The 17,297-nt window shown below is 43.0% G+C and overlaps 1 protein-coding gene across 1 annotated transcript; it reads right to left on the bottom strand.

Moving 5' to 3' along the window:
- Positions 1-11,286: 11,286 nt before the first annotated feature.
- Positions 11,287-16,891, bottom strand: LOC134394584 (antileukoproteinase-like). Its single transcript, XM_063120174.1, has 4 exons — positions 16,777-16,891; positions 15,111-15,248; positions 14,011-14,154; positions 11,287-12,398 (listed from the first exon to the last, which is right to left on the bottom strand). Exons 1-4 carry the CDS (start codon positions 16,856-16,858, stop codon positions 12,394-12,396), a joined length of 369 nt encoding a protein of 122 aa, XP_062976244.1. The 5' UTR covers positions 16,859-16,891; the 3' UTR covers positions 11,287-12,393.
- Positions 16,892-17,297: the final 406 nt, after the last annotated feature.

Genomic DNA, 17,297 nt, shown 5'->3' with positions numbered 1-17,297 from the left:
GTGGGGGACCTCTCCTGTACTTTGTGAGCAAATCGTTATTTTTTTTAAAAAAAATGTGTGCTGTGTTGGCTGGGTTGATTTGTACACCTCAGGGTTGTTTTTTCTCTTTAACACCTGATCTAGTCTGAGGATCCCACATGGGTCCTACCCTCTTGCCCACGCCCTATCCCTATCCCAACATTGGTTAAAGAAACCCTACTCTTATCTCTGAGTAGTGATTGGTGATAAGATTGATGATTTTCAGCACTAGAGAAAGGCTCATCACATTTATTACCGATTGAGAGCAATAAAGAAAGGCTACGTTTCTCTAGTGCTGAGAAGGATTGTCCTTTCTTTGTGCCATCTCTCTGGGGGCCCTTCCACACACCGTACTGAAGGCGCATGCATGCGCCCAAAGTACGGCCCCAAAATGATAGTGTGTACAACAGCCAAAAGAGACGGAGGAGGAGGAGGCTGGGGAATCCGGGCGCGTCAGCCACCGCCGCTGCCGCCTCCCCGCCGGCCTCCTGCTGCCTGGGTAAGAGTGACCCGGGTCGGAGAGCTCCGTGCCTGCTGGCGCCCAAGGGAGGACGCGGCTGCGGCGGCGGCAGATGCGTCCGGATTCCCCAGCCGCCTCCTCCTCCGTCTCTTCTGGCTGTAGTCCTTTCTTTGTGCCATCTCTCTGGGTCTTTCTCTACACAGAGAAAAGGGTCTATATGGTGGCTTCAAGTGAGGATGAGCAGCTTTGGGAGAGAAGGGCTCATTCCCTGATACCATGCGGGCCACAGGGATGTGTCAGAATGGAAACTGACTCCCAGAGCTGAAACAGTTCCCCACCCTTGTCTTAGACGATACCTTGTGGGTTTTTGCAAACCTTGCGACAATCCCAAAAACAGCACTTTTGGATTCCTGGGCAATCATAGTCAATACCACACCTATCATCTCTTAGAACCGAGCACCGATATGGACTAGGGGGGCACGTCCCAGGTCTATCTGGAAGTATAAAAACAGCAGTGTTAATGAGTACCCTAAATGCCATACCCGGCAGCCTTATTATGTGGTTAAATGAGACAAGGATGACAAAACACTTGTGGACAGAAATGTCCTATAGGAATCAGTGCAGTCTCAGTTCTCCAAGGGTCCTTATATAGCCAAAACACCAATACCCACACTCAACAGCAGACTTGGGGAAACCCACAAGTTTTCAGAAGAACAAAACATCTTTAGGGGGAAAAACTCAGGGCTGACATATACACATCTGCCACCCCGCAACACCCAAATGAGGACTGGTAACTGACTGCTGAAGCAAAAAACTGAAAACTGTTACAAAGCAGGGAATGGAACGGAGCGTCCTTACAAAGGGCATGGCTGAACAGTAGCACTCCATACTGCAACATCTTTTTTCATATACTAAAAACAATCACAATTCTCTAAGTGCCAGTCTTTATGTAGCTCAAACAGCACAGTCCACACCCGGGAGTTAGTTATCTGCAAGCTTAGGGAAGCCCCAGGCTTGCAGGAATAGGTAGGCTGACCATATGGAAAGGGTTCTTGTATCTTTAACAGTTGTATAGAAAAGGGAATTTCACCAGGTGTCATTTGTATGCATGCAGCACCTGGTGAAATTCCCTCTTCATCACAACAGTTAAAGCTGCAGGAACCCTGCCTAGTGTGACCAGATATAAAAGAGGGCAAGGTTCTTGCAGCTTTAACTGTTGTGATGAAGAGGGAATTTCACCAGGTGCTGCATGCATACAAATGGCACCTGGTGAAATTCCCTTTTCTATACAACTGTTAAAGATACAAGAACCCTGTCCTCCTTTCCATATAGTCACCCTAGGAATAGGGCAAAAAAAGTTTAGGGGAAAAACACACACCCTGGAAGTGGGGAGACACTTCCCAAAATGCAGTTCACGGAGGCCTGGGTGTGCTCAGTTTCCTATATAAGAACACAGGAAGCTGCCTAAGGCTGAATCAGACCATTGGTCCATCTAGCCCAGTATTGTTGACACTGACTGGCAAGAACAGCTTTCCAAATTTCAAGCAAAATTCTTTGCTAGACCTACCTGGAGCTGGTGGGAATTGAACCTGCGACCTTAAGCATGCTATCATGTGCTCCAACTCCAAAAAAAGGGGGAGGGGGAACACAGCAGCTGGTTTTCAGGCCTTTTAAGACAAACACGTTTTTTTAACTATTTGTTCTTTTTAAAAAATAGGGGGCAGGGAAAATTTGGGGAGCACCCACTAGTCCTTCCCCTAGCTACAAGCCTGGCTGTCTTGAAATGACCATGATCATTTTGAAACCCTTTCACTCACATCGAAATCAGTTATTTTGATTTGTTGACTTCTGCATGTACGTTGTGCAAAAAGCCCAAAGATATTGGTCATACTCCCAGTTAAATGTGTTTAGGAACCAGTGAAATGAAGCCATGAAATCTCTTGAATTACTGGGCCAATGACATGATTTTTCAACCAAATCACTATTTCCCCCCCTACTCTTGTTTCCTTAGAATAGCAGAGTTGGAAGGGGCCTACAAGGCCATCTAGTCCAACCCCCTGCTCAATGCAGGAATCCACCCTAAAGCATCCCCGACAGATGTTTGTCCAGCTGCCTCTTGAAGGCCTCTAGTGTGGGAGAGCCCACAACCTCCCTAGGTAACTGATTCCATTGTCATACTGCTCTAACAGTCAGGAAGTTTTTCCTGATGTCCAGCCGGAATCTGGCTTCCTTTAACTTGAGCCCGTTATTCTGTGTCCTGCACTCTGGGAGGATCAAGAAGAGATCCTGGCCCTCCTCTGTGTGACAACCTTTGAAGAGTGCTGTCATGTCTCCCCTCAATCTTCTCTTCTCCAGACTAAACATGCCCAGTTTTTTCAGTTCTTCACCACTTACCTTTTGGTGGCAAGGTAGAGGCTGGTGGCAGCTGTGTCCAAAGGGCCAGGAGCCCCACAAGGAGGAAGCTGGTTGTGGTCTTCATGGTGCCTTCAGAATTGGTTCCAAATATTCATGAATCAGCTAGACTTATATTTAAGCCTGTCAAAAGGGAGGAATTGGTTTGCAAAAGGGGGGCTCTGCCTCACCTTTGTCACCAAGGATTTGCCAACCAGATATCTTTCCAGGTGACATTTGCTTCATCCACAAGTGTTTACTTCACTCTTCCGCTCTTTTCCTTCACTCTTGCATTCCAAGGATGCTGTCTCCTGACCTAGGATGACATTCAGTCAGGGATGTGTCTGTTATCTTATTAGAAAGTGGTATTAAAAACAGGTTTGGAAACATTGTTTTCGAAAAAGGGAGATTCCACTTACTTCTTTGAACAGGATTTGACTGCTTTCCGAGTATGCAGGCCTCCAGGTCTCCCCTTGCATAATCAGAGTGACTCAGCCAGTTGTGGCCATTTTGAAGTAGGACAGAATGGAGTGAGTTAAACTTCTGGTAGAACAGGTTGACAAACACTTCAGCATTTAGCAGATACCTCTGTACACCTATCACACCCCTATTCTGAATGCAACCATGTGCATGCACAATGACCACGGGCTTTTCTAGACAAGGAATTTATCATGTACTCATCACTCACAGTTGTTTACAGATTCTTTAGCCACCATTGTCACTGACCAGCATTTTGGTGAGTTTTTTTAGAGTAGGGAAAATGTGTCATTTAATTGTGAAAGTGATATAAAACACAATTTCCTCTTGTGTATTTACACTATTCTGCTATTCCACAGCGCCACCTAGAGGATATATAGAGCAAAAGCAGGAAAGGAAACACTCCTCTTGTAGTTCTTGGATTGTCAGTATTTTGTAACATGTTATTTAGAATATGTCTGAATTGGTCATTAGGAAGGGACATGCCAAATCCTACCTTGATTCATAGGTTCCACAAACAGAGAAACCCAGAATGCCTTTGACCAAATGCTTTTTATTTCAATTCCAGACTAGTTCCAGCACTTGCTTGCCAATCATAAGTGTCACACTTGTTCTCTATTGTAATTTACTGTGAGGCACAGAACTCCATCAGACTCTGAAATAAGCAAGGGCCATTTCCTTCCCTTCGGGCCTGGTTCCTTGAGTGAGTCCATAGGCAGTTTGCTCCTTCTCCTGGTGCTCTCCTGGATGTCACTTCCCACTTGCTGCCATCTCCATCTTTGACTCAGCTGGCCAGGGACTCTTGGTTCTGACTCTCCTGAAAAGGATATAGGAGCAGTAATCTGTAGCTTATTCTTCAAGACATATGGGGCAGTTGTACATAGCCCTGCAGTGTTCAATCCTCCTGGCTTCCAGGAATAAATATTAAGTCTCTCTGGCCCTCCAGCCTCTTCTACGCCTTCTCTTTTCACTTATCTCCACTTTGTGTTTCCCTTGCCTTGTTCCACTCTCTTTTCTGGGTCTTTCCCAATGCTCTACCTGCTTCCAGCTGAAGTTCATCAAAGCTATCATCACAACCAATGGGGGAGCGGCAGCCTTACCTGATAAATTTGAGCTGTTGCCCTATTTAGCTGCCCTGGTTCAGCTGCTTCCAGAGTGGTGGGAGCCCAGATGGAGGTAGATAGCCCAGTGGTCTTTCAAATATCCCCCAGCCCAAGAGGGGATTGCTGTCTCCCAAGCTTTCCAAGGAAAGAATATCAATGTTAGCATGGTGCTGGCTATGCTGATGTCATTCCATAAAAGCATGACTGCAGGTGTTTTCCTCTCAATAGTTTCATATTTCTGTTCTCAGGATGCTAGCTTTCAGCTGAGGGATGGCACAGGCTTTCCTCTCTCTTTCCCCTCTCCTTGGGCAAATATCACCCCAAGACTAACGAGGCATCCATTTGTAAAATACATGGCAAAGAAAAATCAGGTGGTCTGAAAAAAACAGTTGGTCCTTCTCATCCCACCAAATTATGTGTGGTACTTTTTTCTTAAGCAAATCAGTAAGGCTGCTGTCTGTGAAGAAAAATGAGAATAGGGATCAGTGAACTTCTCCCTTTCCGTCTTGTGTGCCACTCACCAGAGACCCACCTCTTGCCTGACCCTGGTGGGCACAAGGAGCAAGCCACAGGACTGTCCTTGGGTACCTGGCAAGAGTTCATGGGTTAGCAGCTCATAGTTTATCAGGGAACCATGAGCTCATCCAACTTGGTGTGCACTCCGATATATTTATTTATTTATTACACTTATATACCGCTCCCATAGCCAAGGCTCTCTGGGCGGTTTACAGAGAGAAAGAAAGCACTGAAAGAAAGATACCTAGAAAGAAAGCACTGGTAGTAACTGTATAGTCTCCCAAACTGTTGGTCCTACCTTTGGTTGAGGGGGGGAGCAAGGACTTCCATTTTGTCTGGCACACGGCAGATGCAACCTTCTCCAACCAAGGCCCCTAAAACTATACGTCTTTGCAAGCCACAGTGCATTTGGGGGCATTGGCACGAAGTCCTGCCTTTCATAGAGCTGAAAGCACTTGGGAAATGTGAATTAGGCGGGTTTCCTAGATTGGGCTAGGCTTCAGCAGGATTTACCAATACCTTTTTATTTAAATTTAACATGGTCAGATAGACAGCTTGTCCCAGTTTTTCAAGAATCCATCTACTCTGGGCATTGACGAATCCAATGTTGAAGCCAAGTTAACCCTGTGGAAGTTTATACAAAATCAGACACTTCCATCAGGCTGGCTTCTCCAGGGGTTATTGGACTCGTCTATTACACCCAGTTCAAGCATAAATCTTAATTTGATCTTTACTACATCCATCAGCTTTTGTGGCCAGGGCTGTGCAGGCATTCTTTCAACCACCTCAGGGAGTGTTTCTATATGATGTAACATCAAATGGGTCTGCCCTGGGTTTTTTAAAAATACATCTCAAAAGGTTTCCCCTAAGGCTCTTACCTGTTCTACTTGTCTGGTAGGTAACTGGGGATCTAGGGCTAAGGTGTACAGCATCATGGTTGACTCAACAGTTCCTCCTCATAGTCTGCAGTAGCATCCTGGAATCCCATGTCCTTCCATTCCCTCAGAAGATTAACATGACCAATTTGTGTACATCTTTTTTTTATCAGCCAGCTGGATCTCATAGTCAACAGGCCCCACTTTCTAGATGTCTCCATAGGGTCCTTGCCATTGGCACCTCCCATCCACCCCCATGTAGGCAGTGACATGAATGTAGGCAGTAACATGATGGCCCAGCAGGAATTCCCAGAATCTTACTTTCCAGTTATATTATTGGGCCTGTTCCCTCTTGAGCCTGCTGAACGTTTTGTCATACTATCTGAGAAATTTCCAATAAATATTGTCTCTTTTCTCACTTAGAAGTAGCTATTCCCCTTTGAGTAAGAACAGAATGCATAAGTCTTCTCTGTGTGCACCACATCTCTGGTTAATGATTCCCACAAAGGTGATGTGCTTTTCTATTGCTCTACAGCCTCCCAGGCTGCCTGCACTTCCTAATCTGGTGGTGGTGGGGACCCTATGAAAGGAATTATTTCATGATTTGTTCTCCTGGGCTTTGATTGAAGTGGGGGAAACAAAGGAAGGTGCAGGCTACCAAAGAAAGAAGAGTGTGATCTGAAAGACAGGGCACTGACACATGCCGCTCAAGCACCTCGTAAGTAAGATAAGCATAAGAACCCTGGACCTTTCATATGAGGATTTCTAAAGCAATTTCTGTTCTATCAAATTGAATGAGAATGGTTCAAAGAAATCTTTGCAGAACGTAGGTTGATAAATAAGAGATGAGACGTGTACAGTTGGATTTAAACAGGCCCACATTTATTTAAGATCTGCAAAGGGGTGAATCCTATAGGGCATCCAGTAATCTAAGTTGGGCAAGCCATTCATGGCCTGTGGATTGGCGATGCAGCATTCGCCCCCCCCCCATGGGCCTACCCCTTGTGGGGTTGGGAGACCTTCCGGTGACATTCTGACTCAGGCGGCATGGCTCAAAGTGGGTGTGTAGAGTTGGCCTCAGAGGTAAGCCTTTTCTCCCAGCTAGGCTGTGGGGTTCAAAGCTGAGAGCCTCAGAACTTACCAGTCACCCTAACGGTGCCTATGAATGCTCACCAATCCTAATCCCTCTCTGGACTGCCCATACCTAGCTGCCTATAAACAAATGTGACCAAATTATGAATCAACAAATCAACTTATTTAATACTCCCTAGCTGTCTTGCAGTGTGGAGCAGGCAAAAAAACCCTCATGAGCAATTCAGAACATGAGTAAAAAATATCTACTCGCTCCCCTAATGGCAACCAGCAAGCTTATGCTGCCTACAGGGAAGTAGGGAGGGAGCCACTCAAACAAAGAGAAGGCTGAGAAGGGTGAGTTCCTCTTTATACCCATTTAGACCCTTCTCAGCCTCGTGGCACCATACTGCGCTCAGCCTATGGCTGGCGGGCACATCTCCTCTTTCTCCCCCGCCTGCAAAGGCCTCCCCACACCCAGGCTGTGCCAGGTGTGGCAAAATTGCACCTGGCATTGCACAAAACATGCATTTCTGCTTTGTAATTTCTGAATGACGAAATACATTAGCTAAACAAAGAATTCCTGGATGGGTTACCACAGGCTGATGTGTTCTCCCAGGCTTTGATTGGGATATATGGGGTCCCCTTTTCACCAGTGTTCCATTGTCGACTAAAGAGTCTTACTATTACTATCTAAATTAACTCAAAATTCATTCTAAATTGAGTTAGAATCTTATTGGAGCAGCTGCATGACACAAGATCTGCTTTTTGTAAAGCAGATCTGAGAGGGTGAAAGGCCCTCAAGTGCCACCAAGGGAGACTTCACACAACAATGCATGTGAACACAGGGGAAAGCCATTCACAATGGAAAGAGCAGCTTGTGCAAAGCAAACTAAAAGCTGTTTAAAATATAACTGGAATATTCTCTGGGGCAACATCTGGTCCATATGACATACCATGGTCTAATTTACCCATGGGGACTGCATTGTTTTTGCATGGCTTCCATGGGAGCCCGACCTGCCATATCATGTGAACATGGGTGGCAGAGATTGTTTGAGGGTAATAAAAACCCTCAAATAACCCCCAAACAAGGCATGGTTTCATCGAGGGTTATCTAATCTATGAACAGCTCCTGCTGCCTGGGTTTTGCATGGTATGGCTAGCTGGGCGTTCATGGGCACCATGTAACAATAGCAGCCAACATGTGCCACAGAGCCCTGCACGTTAATAAACCCATAGCGGCTTGTGGTAACGTGAACTAGCACAATGCTTTCTTGCTTTAACTGTACAACCCATGGAAGTACTGTATTCTAGGCTATGTTATAGCATCCACCAAAGAAACGGCAGGAAAAGACACACTTCTTCAACATAATCCCTCAGTTCATGGAATTACTGAGAACTGAAATGGCTACATCTATGTGCTCCAAACTAAACAGGGAGATTTAGGAGCAGATCATGAGTATCCTGGATTTGAAACCAAATGTATATGCAGATTCCTTTCAATGGGATGAAAAACAATGGAATTGTGCAGCCTATATAAACCTTGCAATATAAGGCAATATGAAGATATATTTCTGGCTTGCATAATTTTTTCAGTCATGAGAAGGGACGGATAGCTATAGAAAAGACTAAGGCATTCTGTCGCCTGAAGTGAAGGACGAGATGGCAATCCCAACCCCAGTTCCATGTACGGGAGCCAACTAGACATGCAGCTGAATCTTACTTCAACAGACATGACAGCAACCAGTCCCACAACTGAGGTCAATTTTATGTTTGCATTGGTCACTAACAATATACATATAAATGCTAGCTGAGACTCTCCTTTTCTCAAGCTTTTGTGTGGTTGATAATGCTTTTCATAAGCCTGGAGGGCCTTAACCACATGTTTTCCGGACAAAATGGGGAAAATGGGGATTTCCCCCCAGATCTGGTTCCCTCCCTCCCCGTGTTTCCGGACATATCTGGGCAAAACCAGACATATGGTCATCCTAGACTACAGGAATAAAATGGAGCTTGCTTCTGCTACTCTGATGCCCCCTTCACCTGCTGCTCTCTGGGTGGTCATTTGGAGGTCCCCTGGATGTCAGGGGCCCAGGATTTTGGCCACAAGCTGAATCATTGGCAGGCGGCAGCTGGGCCCTAATGGTTTGGACACTCATGAAGAATCAAGCCAGGAGGGTGCTCTTCCTCTCATGTCCTGTTCGTGGGTTCCCAGAAGCAGCTGTTTGGACACCGTGTGAACAGAATGCTGGACTAAATATACATTTGGTCTGATCCAGCATGGCTCTTCTTCTGAAGCTGCTAAGTGTTCTCATAGCACTCTCCAAACCTGGGTTTTCATTTTCATGGGAAGCTAGGTTTGAGGCCTTTGGTATTGGAAAAATGGAGAGGGGGCAAATATTACCACGATCCCCTGTGAAGTGGCTCAATCTCACAGTTAGGATTATTAGGCAAGGAAAGGCCAACTGTCAGATGTGTGAAATAGGTTCCCCTCAAGGTAGGAATGGGGAAGTTATTTCTTACTTGGAGTCTTGGCCAACAGCCATTTATTCTCTTTTAGATTATACTCTGAAATCAGAATTAACACATGACGGCCATGTTGGCCCAGGGAAAAAGGAGATATCAAACAGTTAAAAGGATTTTTTAAATTTCAAATGCCAGGTTTCGTTGCAATACAGTCTTCACTAGGAAGAAACATGGGAAGCATCCAGCTTTTAGGGACAATCTAGGGAATCCAAAATGAACACGGGCAAGCATTTCAAAAGCAGCCAAATAAAGGGGGGACAATTCCCAGCTTCTCAGCATGAACGGCCACTGCCACCACAATCCAGGATACTCCAGTCACCACATGGCAGCTCTTAGGGAAAGCAGGTGGCTTTGGGGCACCTGTGGAACATGCAGGGACCCCTCCAGGATCACTGGAGTATCCTGGATTGCGGCAAAAGCTGCTGTTCACACTGAGGAGTTGGTGATCGTGCTGAGGAGGCAGTGATCACACTGAGGTGCAGGCGATTGCGGGGGTGGTGAGTATGTGTATGCCCTCCATTCCTGGGTGCGTAAGTGCAGCCCTCCCAAGAACTGCATGCTGGGAACTGTGGGCTATATGAGGGGCTAAGGCTGTGTAAGGAAATGGTGGATCTGTCATAAAATGGCAGATCTGTCATAAAATGGCTTCCATGATTTGGCTTTTCAAATCTGAGGCCTGAGCCTTGCACAGCCCTACCTGATCTCTCCTCTGAACATTAATTTTACATATCTTGATATAATAGTATACCAGCCTGCACAGGCTATGTGAAGCTCAGCCTGTAGTTTGATTGTTGATGCTCAATGATCAAATCTTGTTAACCTTGATGGATTCATTGAGGGAGCTTTTCTCCTATATCAGCCGGCCCATTCACAGAAATCTATAAATGAGGTCCTTCTGCATTTTCCATAATCTGCATGTGTACGTACATCTGATGGCAAGCAGGGAGGGGGAGCCTTTCCAGTTGTAGCTTTACTGATTACCAAACACCAACTATTTCCAGGCTTTAAAAAATCAGGGTTTATGTTCTAGGCCCTGCGAACAGTGTAGCTGGAGTCTCTGATTTCATTCAGCAAGCGCTGCCTTGAAGAGAAGCACCTCTGAACCCCCAGAACACAGAAATAATAATTGTGAATTAATTGCACAAGGAAATAACATCTAAGGTCCTCCTCCAAGTGCCTACTCCAAGGGAAGCTCGGAGGATGTCAACAAGGGAGAGGGCCTTTTCAGTGGTGGCCCCCCAATTATGGAATGATCTTCCCAACGAGGCTCACCTGGTGCCAACATTGTTATCTTTTTGGCGCCAGGTTAAGACTTTTCTCTTCTCACAGGCAGTTAACAACATATGCTGAGTTTTTAATTGACCCAGAATAAGCTGTTTTAAATGGATATTGCTGTTTTATGCTTTTAAATGTTTGTATATTTATTTTTAATGTTCATTGTTTTAAACTTTTGTAAACTGCCCAGAGAGCTTTGGCTATGGAGAGTATATAAATGTAATAAATAAATAAATAAATAAATAAATAAATAAATAAATAAATGTCTGGTAGAAAAATGAATACATAAATAAATAATATAGAAAACTGTTCTCTTGTTTATGAAGTACATCAACCATTCATAGAGCATCCTTGCTATTATATTGTTATGGGGAAGGGAAGATTGACAGGCACAGAGCACTGAAGGACTGTCCCCAAGTTTTCCTTAGATTGGCTGGTGGTTGAGCATTGCATTGTACAACCTCGGTTGCCGCAAAATCAGTGCAACTTTATAGCTTATCAAACATTGTAACACCTTCAGGTTCAGAAGCAGCTTCATGCCAGATACCAACAAACGTTGTGGGGAACTTAAAGATTCACAACTGCTGGATAAAATCATTTATTGGTAAATATTCATGGCGCTCCAACTATATCCAATAATACAGTTAAAACTGTAATACAACCCAAAACCTTCCCATGCAAAAACGCCAATCCCTTTCACAAAAAGATATTTCACCTTGAAGAAACAGGCACAAGAATGAAAATAATTCAATGGGACGTACTCACAAATAAATGGATATAGGATTGCATCTTTGCCTATGATTAATATTTTGTCTTGGAGAGGCAAAGCTCTTGGATTATTGCAGTTTTGAATTTCCATAATGAATTTTGGATAGGAAAGTCTGCTTACAGAGGTGTATACTTTTTAATAAAATAGCTGATTTCCCCCCTACCCCCACAAGTCAAAACTGGTTTTTAAATGTTTGGTATGCCTTTTGTCCAAAAGAGTTTTGTCATACACTAGGTGGCCCTATGCCCTAAATCTACCAAATGGCTTTAGGGCCCCAAATTTGGGCCACCGCATGTACAGGTGAGATTGGGATGGGAAAAGCCAAACCTATACTTGTCATTATAATCAAAGAACCTGCTATCACTATTTAGGGTGACCATATGAAAAGGAGGACAAGGCTCTTGTAGCTTTAACAATTGTATAGAAAAGGAAATTTCAGCAGGTGTCATTTATAGGCATGCAGCACCTGATGAAATTTCCTCTTCATCACAACAGTTAAAGCTGCAGGAGGCCTGCCCCCCTTTGTATCTGGCCACACTAGGCATAGCTCTGTTTTGGTTCTAGCTAGGACATTAGATTATTTATTTCCTTTTTTTATATATGGTACATCAGCAGAATGTTATCCTAAAAGTGAGCTTGACAGGCAATGTTTATCTACTACGACACTGAAGACTTAAATGGAGGGTTTATCACTTCCCCTACCCAAATCAAGGCTTAGAGACCACCTCTGAAAAAAATGAGCACTTCTTCTTGGTGATCAGATTGGATATTTTACTTCCAAAGATCCAGATCAAAGAATCATTCTGATGGATTTTCCTCTTTCAAATGCAGTGAGCGGATGGATGTCCATGGGTAAATCATCTTAGTGTAGGGCATCGTTGTTGTTGCTGGGTCCATCCATGAAGCAAGAATTTATACTAAAGGAAAGGATATACTTAATTAAATGTTAATATCACTAATAACAATTGTAATAGCTATTCACATTCTTCATGGTTTGCTGTGGGTTTGTATGCCATTTTAGAGGAGGAGCAATTGACCTTGGCTGTTCTAGTACACCTAGTACAAAGGTCTAATTCTCATGGCATGGTATAGCTCTGATGAAGGTCTTGAGGCCAAATGAACAGCAAGAGCATGAACAAAATATTTTAGTAGCTCCACACTGAAATTCATAACTGGGTAATTGTTATCCATGATCATCCATGCAGTAATACACAGCTACGTTATACTACACTTGAACAATGAAAGACAATGTATTGCCATGTAAGAGACCAGAATAATATCTGCCCAGAGAGCTTCAGCTATTGGGCGGTATGGAAATGCAATAAATAAATAAATAAATAAGGATACTTCCTTCTTCTATTCTGCCAGTTTCCCCATTCATGGTGAATTACCATTGCTCTGCTGTTCATCATACATGTCAAGGTTGTTGTTTTCCTAGATTCAATCACATGCAGTAAATATTCAGGGGAGGCTAGTAGATCCAGTATTGGTGAGATGGAGGCCAGATCTACACCAAGCAGGATATAACACCAAGCAGGATATATCCAAGCAGGATATAAAGCGGTTTGAAAATGGTATACAGAAAATGTCATGGGCCCCAACAGTTGTCAGTGCACTTCAAAACCATTATAAAGCAGTAGTGTAGAACCTGTCAGAGATTCTCTTACTCTACTGCTCATGGTGCATCTACTTTTCCTCTCTAGATTTAACCACGTGTGGTGATGCAGTAATCTGCAGATTCGTACATCACTCTAAACCAGGGTTGGGAAACCTGCGGCTAACCATGGGTGCCTCTCCCTGCCCCAGTTGACTCCCCACACACTTGATGACAATGCTTCCATCTCTACCTCCTCTCAGGGCACACAAGGAGAGTCATATCTATTCACCCAGTTTCCCAGCAGAATCAGGCTCCCACCAGCCCAGCAAACAGGTGTTTGGCAGGCTAGTGTGAGCCCAGTTCTGTTGGGAAACAAGGAGGGGTGTCTAGATGCTCTGTTAAGCCCATAGTGGATGCTCAGTGGTGCTACATTATTTAAATGATGTAACCGCCAACTTGTAGCCACATCGGCGTCACGAAAAGCTCCAATGGGCTACTGGAGGGTGAGACTGTCTTTTGTTGTTGATGGGAAAACTTGGGAACACAGAGTAGGGGGTGGGCTTTGCCAGCCAAGTAGCCCATGCTCCCTCCTGTGTCATCTAGCTTTATCGGTTTAGCCTCGCAGCAGTGATGCTGTGGGTTTTGAGCTGATGCCTTCCAAGGCAGTGGCGTATAGACACCCCCTGTGACTGTCCTTAAGCACTATGCTTCCCAGCAGAACCTATAGTTGTATTCTGTGGTACAACATTATGCCTCTTCTTCTACAGCCAGTCACCTTCAGAACCTTTTGAGCAACTTGGATCAGAACCACCCAACCCCACATTCCATTTCTTCTCCTTGCAAGAATAGCCCTTATCACCTCCAAGCAAACACTAAATTCGAAGGCAAAAACTTTCCTTAGTATAATACCACAATCTTTTTGGATACGGTACCAAACACTGGTGGGACACATTCTTTCCCGCATCTGCCTTCACAACACTTCTTTTCTTCTTCACAATTGTAGTCATTATTGCATTTATTAGGGGGATACCGTGCACGGCACGTTTTGGGAACATACGGGCAGAGTCCAGGTTTCCCTACAATAGAGAAAATCTGGGATGAAAGACAAACTCATAATTATTATGCTTCTGGTTCTGATGTCAGCCTGCCAGATATTGGATATGAAGAATGATTTCCCTTTGATGCATCCTCTCCTAGGTTACATCTACACTACTGCTTTTTAGCGGTATTGAAGTGCACTGCTAACTGTTGGGGCACATTACACATTACATATACCACTTTCGTATTGTCATTTCCTGCTGTTTACTCCACAATATCCAAAATACCGCAGTAAATGTCATTGTGTGTCCTACAAGGTAGAAATGCTGAAGAGGGATATAGCATTACCATGATGACATCATAATGATTTGACTCACGGTATAGATCTGGTCCTAGTCTGCAAATACCCTACTCTGAGTTACAAGATGTAACCCTGTATAGCACATTCAATCATATTCCCTGCAGAATATTCCCAGATATTGCAATGGCATGAAAGAAATATATTCATAATACCGAGCACTGGTCATACAGTGTGGTTGACAGTCCCTTGTAGTCTGCAGAGAAATGAATAGAAAACACACTTTGCCAATATGCAAATATTTTCAATGAGTTTTATTGCTGAACTTCTTGATAACTCAGTTTACACCTTAACCACCCATTACTTGTTTTTACTGTTTCTATTATTTATTTGTTTTTGTTGCACCTGTAATTGCATATTAATCGAGTATGTTAATAGTGGTTTTAATATTTCAGCATGTAAACTGCTTAGATATGTTGTTATATCAATCATTATACAAGTATTACTTATAAATAAATGTCATTCCCACTCTCTAATAACCATTCCCAAATTCCCAATTATTCACATTCTACTGTTCTGTTAATAATAATTCATCTCTCTAGTCCCTTAAGCAACCACTCTTTGGATATTCTCTGTCCTAAATGCTCAATGCTGAGTCATTTTCCAAAAGCACAAAGCAAAAATACGCTCAAGTACCTCGCACTGGGACGACACAGCGTTTTGCACATCGATTTTGGCAGCAAATCTTGGTTTTAGGGCAAATCCTGTTATCCTCACATTCATTAGGCTCTGCCCGAACGCATACATAAGGGTCTGGTGGGCAGTTACGAGGACCTGTCAAAGCATAATATAAATCATTCTCAAGGGTCAATACTCAGTAAGTGACATCACATTTCACACATCTGCGTCATGGGGACATAAAACCAAAGCCTGTAACAAATTGATTCAATATATCTATAGTGCAAACACACCTGGAATTCTTTCCAAAACCTGTATTAGTCTAATACCTTCATTAGGCCAATGAAAGGATCACCAGAAAAGTGGCACCTTTTAAGGTCTCCTGATCTCTTTATTAGGCAAGATGTAAAAAAGAAATGAAGAGCATGTTGTGGGGAGTAGGGATAAGGAAATTATCTGACCTAGATGGTGTTCAGAGAACCAAGATGTAATATATTAGGAAAGGGTCTGCAAACATTCAAATTAAGCTCCTGGCATATATATTTTTCAAAAGTGGAAACTTCTGGAAAATTTCCTCCTTTCATGTTCCTAGCAAGCCCCTCTCTCCTAAATTTGAGGGCTCCTGTTTCATATAAATAGTTGCATTTATTCTTTTGAAATTTTGGAGTTAATAATAATAATAATAATAATAATAATAATAATAATTTGGGCCACCACTGTACTGTCAGTCATTTTCAGAAGAATGGGCCATAAGGAACATAGAGAGATGAGTATGTCTATTTTGGAATATATTACGTACTGAAACAAATATAACGTCTTGATCTTTAGGTATATCAGGGAGTAGAATTTAAGGGCTCATTTTGTTCTTGGACTGAAAGGGCAGAAAAGTCACAGCAATTTGCAGAGCTGCCCACCATAGCTCCCAATGTTCTAATTTTGGCAGACCTTCCCTTTTCCACCACTCACCTCTATACTATTTAAAGACCATTTGGTCCTTATATTGAATTTCAAATGAAAAGCTAGTGCCAGCTTCTTTCCTCCTCCCTCCCAATTCCTTTTCCTTTTGTGATGAGTTTTTGGAGTGTAAGCTTGAGGGTAGGCACTGTTTTATTAATCTGATGAAGACTGGGGTAAAAAAAAATACCTCAAACAAATGAACAAAATGTGACTATTTTAAAAAAGGAATTCCCCTGGAATTTAACTGGAATAACCCCCCCCCCAAAAAAAGGAGGAAAGCATCCAAGTCAGGTGAAAAGAAGGGAGAAACAGGTTCTCAGGATGCAAAGCTTTGAATCAATAAATCCTCTGCATCCTAAGAACCTGTTTCTTCCTTCTTTTCATTTAACTGGCATACCCACTGAGCTTGTAAAAGATTTTATTCTTAACAATGTACATAAGAATTTGGGATGGTCAAGAAATTTGTTAGAATCACATTTTAAAGGGAATGTTTAAAGAGATATCTGAACTGAAATGCAAGTATGTTTTGATACACATACAAAATGCAAATAAAATTTATATACCAATGATATAAACATAGACTAGATCGTGGAAAATTGCTTCCAAAAATTCATGTCAGGCAAAATTGCATGCAAAATACAATTTTTGTGTGCTGGATTTTTTTTTATAAAAAAAGAAAAGAAAACCCCTTCCAGTAAAAATAATGAGAGCTGTTTTCAGCACTTACCTGGATTCTGACCAGATGCAGATGGCAGCTCGGTACACAGTGTAAGAAGAACCAAAAACAGCAAGATGCCAAGTGTCTTCATGGTGCTTTCAGGAGCTCAGATTCACCTGTATGAGCTAAGCTTAAACAAAATGTTATATATTCCAAAAATGAGACGTTATGGGGAAAGGAGCAGGAAATGCCAGTTTATTTGCTCACCACCTAACCTTCCTCTTTCCCCATTTCACAGTAGGTCTTCTATGTGCTCATACCATACCTTGGGCAACATGCCTGTACAAATAACAATGGAAGGTCTGAGATGAGTGGTTATGAAACAAACACACATGATAATTGGAAAATATCCTTATAAATCGACTTCAAAATAACAACCCAAAGAAGAGATTTGACATACAGTGCTATCTTTTCCTTACCTCATTTTTACTTAGAACGAGATCCTTCTGTTTTGAAGGATATATTGGATTATAGCCCTAATAGTAAAATAAGCTGACTGTGAAGGTTATAGACAAATTAACTTAAACTTA

The sequence above is a fragment of the Elgaria multicarinata genome, chromosome 1 (assembly GCF_023053635.1).
Source record: "Elgaria multicarinata webbii isolate HBS135686 ecotype San Diego chromosome 1, rElgMul1.1.pri, whole genome shotgun sequence".
NCBI lineage: Eukaryota > Metazoa > Chordata > Lepidosauria > Squamata > Anguidae > Elgaria > Elgaria multicarinata.
The sequence above is the reverse complement of the archived record's forward strand: the minus strand, read 5'-3'. Positions and strand labels throughout refer to the sequence as shown.